The sequence below is a fragment of the Camellia sinensis genome, chromosome 2 (genome assembly GCF_055761805.1).
Source record: "Camellia sinensis isolate YWXY chromosome 2, ASM5576180v1, whole genome shotgun sequence".
In the NCBI taxonomy this organism is placed as follows: Eukaryota; Viridiplantae; Streptophyta; class Magnoliopsida; order Ericales; family Theaceae; genus Camellia; species Camellia sinensis.
In genome coordinates, this window is record NC_138962.1 from 88,874,261 (window position 1) to 88,877,771 (window position 3,511).

The 3,511-nt window shown below is 39.4% G+C and overlaps 1 protein-coding gene and 1 non-coding gene across 2 annotated transcripts; one reads left to right on the forward strand and one right to left on the reverse strand.

Moving 5' to 3' along the window:
- The first annotated feature begins 207 nt into the window (after positions 1-207).
- Positions 208-1,086, forward strand: LOC114296958 (uncharacterized). The gene is made up of 2 exons (XR_014361336.1): positions 208-618; positions 709-1,086. It is a non-coding gene; the product is annotated as an uncharacterized LOC114296958 (transcript).
- A 9-nt stretch (positions 1,087-1,095) lies between these two features.
- LOC145815401 (protein FAR-RED IMPAIRED RESPONSE 1-like) lies at positions 1,096-2,539 on the reverse strand. Its single transcript, XM_082912049.1, has 2 exons — positions 1,467-2,539; positions 1,096-1,387 (listed from the first exon to the last, which is right to left on the reverse strand). The coding sequence occupies exons 1-2, from the start codon at positions 2,537-2,539 to the stop codon at positions 1,096-1,098; spliced, it is 1,365 nt and encodes a 454-aa protein (XP_082768175.1).
- Between the last annotated feature and the right edge of the window lie 972 nt (positions 2,540-3,511).

Below are 3,511 nucleotides of genomic sequence, written 5' to 3' on the forward strand. Positions count from 1 at the left end.
GGGCTACACTGAAGACATGCCACATGTGTACCATTGGGCATCTAGGAGAGAGACGGGTTCCTCCATTGACCATTTGAAATCTTTTCGAGCCGAGCTTGACAGTTTAGTAGCTACTGATGTAAGTTTACTCATCCTGCGATAATTTTAAGACTTCCATTTATCTTACCCTTTATGTACTTTAATGCAATAACACTTTTACGTTTACAGGTTATTTAGGATCCATACCACAGCTGCAGAGACCGGCATCCATGTAACCCGGTTACGTTCTACCATGGATGCTTAAAGTGCTTAGACGTTGTCGAACCGTATCATCCAGATAGAGTTTTGAGGCAGTTTGGCAGGGTTCAAACCATCCCAGATGCACCGCTAGCTCCTAGTCGTGGTGCTCGAGGCAACATATCTGCACGATATACCGTCATGTACAGATACTTGGATAGGATGTGGGAGGCTTGGGATAACCACGTGTTGTCTGCGCAACGGAGGAGCACACCAGTTCGTCAGCCTTGGCAATGTGTACCGGGTTACATGGATTGGTATAAGAATATCACGCACCTATATGTCGAGCACACTGATGAACCGCGTGTCCATGACCATCAGGATTTCAGCGAACATGCGGATGTAATCTATTATCCTCTCTGATGCATATGTAACTTACTTTTTTTTTTTTTTGATATGTTCCCTAAAATGTGATATTCTTTTCAAATGCAGCGTATTGCACATGCACTGCAGATTTCACATCCTATTATTGACGCTGGTTATGAGGAGGGGATTCGCCATCCTTATCGACTTTACCAGGCTATCGAGAGTATGACACATGTTCTTGAAGGTCAGCACATTGACGAAGCTGGACCTAGTTCTGCTGGACCTAGTTCTGCTGGAGGTCGCTTTCCATCTTCGACGTTGACATACAGTCGTAGGCCTCGGCGTAGGCATACAGCTGATTCGTGACATGTTATGTTGTTACATGTTATTTTGTTAGTTGATGAATATTGTTTGGTGTTTTTTGTAAGATGACATTGTTGTAATGGTAACAGTGGTTAATATTTTCTTATTAGAATGGAATGACAACAATGGTATTGTAATGACCTTTTATTATTAGAATGAAATGGTCGATAGACACATTCCCCCGTAGCTCCCTGAAATGGAATTGGCTCTCTTACTCTCGACAAGCAAATACTCCAATGCAGAGATAGACACATTCCCCCGTAGCTCCCTGAATTGAGAAGGTTTAAATTGATGTTGCACAACAGTTAGACTTTTCTCAAATGAAGCCTTGATATCAGTGTGTTGCAACTCAAGCAGACTGTGTATTTTCTCAAATGATGCCTGAAATGAGACTTGACATGAACCCAATTGTCTTTTAAGTTTTGCATGTGCACTCTCAGCCCTGTTCAATTAAATGTAAGTCAAGTTAAAATCAAGTACATGGCAGTTATTAATAACATATTCAACAAAAGTAATGTTACCGGTTCGTTGTAACATTGCCACAATGCATACACGTGTCTGTCCATGCCGCCACAAATTTGTCCTTGTAAGGAACCAACCAAGTATCCATGACATATTTGACTGCATCAGGATAACTACTGAATTCCTTAAGTAATGATTTAAGACGCTCCTCGTATTGAATTTCAGAAGATGAATACACTACAGAGTTCCACTCATGGTTGAACTTCTCCCATTTTTGCTGTGTCTCAAACATTTTCTTGCATTTCGTCAACACATTCTTACTGATATGCCAACGACATAATAAATGTCTGGCACTCGGGAATATCTTTTGTATGGCATTCATCAAGGCTAGCTCTCTGTCAGTAACAATAATTGTTGGCACAACAAACCCATCCATGACATCACGTAATGTGGCTAACACCCACGCATAGTTATCGACCCTCTCATACTGTAAGTATGCAAAAGCTACAGAGAATGTCATTTCAGTTGATGTCACTCCCACAATTTCAAGAAGAGGAAGCCGATATCTGTTGGTTTTATATGTGCAATCCATAATTAATATACGTGGGAAAGACCGAAATAAGTCCAAACTGGTAGGATGTGCCCAAAACAAGTCAATCACAGTCATCGTGGACTCTTCAGACCGATGGCGCTCAATGTAATTATACTTGGCCAATTCACCCAATAAGTGTTGCATCTGTGATCTTCCAGCTCTCTGTGCCACCCTGTTTCGATGGCGTACATTGTAAATGGTTTTAAGTGTGCTTACATTGAGGGCATCTCGCTGTTTCAAGGTTACTAGGATTTCTTTTGGCCGAACCATGCTCTTTGACATATCCATTAACAATGCTTTCTCATCCTTGGATAGCCTCCCCGCATATGAATGTCCCTCGAGGTGCTCCGCAGGTGGATGATTATGCAATCCGCATACTACAGTCAATGTCCATTCATCATATGTGGTAAACCTGTGAGCCCTCATATCAAAAGGACAACCACACTTCTTCGTACCGGTTATTCTTGATGTATTGTTGCCATCATGTTCTAACTTCTTTGTTGCTCTATATTGGCCACTCCTCTCACAAGCAAGATACATCCTGGGTCTTTTTTTCCCTCCACCATAGTCTGATGTTTTGATTACAATGACCAAACCATTTCTCTTTCCAACTTCACGTACCCAGTTGAGCAATTCATCCTTACTTTTGAATACCTACAAAGTTAAATAAATATTATCAAACATTTACATTTGGTGAGCAATTCAAAACATAATCGTTATAATTTCGTAGACTGAACCTGTTCAGTTGTGAAATGAGTGGTATAATCTAACACAAAATTCGCGCAAACCTGACTCCTTTGAGTTGACACATATTCTTGCATGTTTTGTATAACATTACAAATTTTTAATGGCATTATAAAGATTAATTTGCAATTTGAAACTGTAAATTTGGTATGCAGTTTGCAAATTTGGAATATAAAATGGAAAAAAAAAATTTACTTCATTCAGAAGTAGTTGTCCGAATGTTTTTCCAAATTTCGGAAGTAGAATGTTGTATAAGTTAACATTTTTCGGACAACAACTTCTGAATTTATATAAATGTTTCGGACAACAACTTCCGAAATTTATCAATTTATTCGGACATCAACTTCCGAAAATACATAATTATTTCGGTAGTACATTTCCGAACAAAATAACAAAATTCGGCACTGGTTATCCGAACGACGCTGCGAAAAAAAAAAATTAAACTCACATTTCCTTCGCTCTGCTTCACATGAATACTTATTTGCTGATTTTCAGAAGACAAATCCTCCATCACAAATAAGTAATGAAGAATGAGGAAGGAAGAATGAGGAAGACAGCTTGTGGAAGGAGTGTGGAGCTTGTGCAAGGAGTGTACACTAATGAAGAATGGAGTAACTTTGGAGCTCTGGTATGGAGTCTGTGTGTGTGTGGATCATATAGCAAAATGAGGAAGCAGAGGCATTACAACGTCTGTGTGTGTATTGAGAGGATGTGTGTTTATTTGAATTGTGTGAGATGTCTATAATGGTAATTTTATTTAGGGATAAA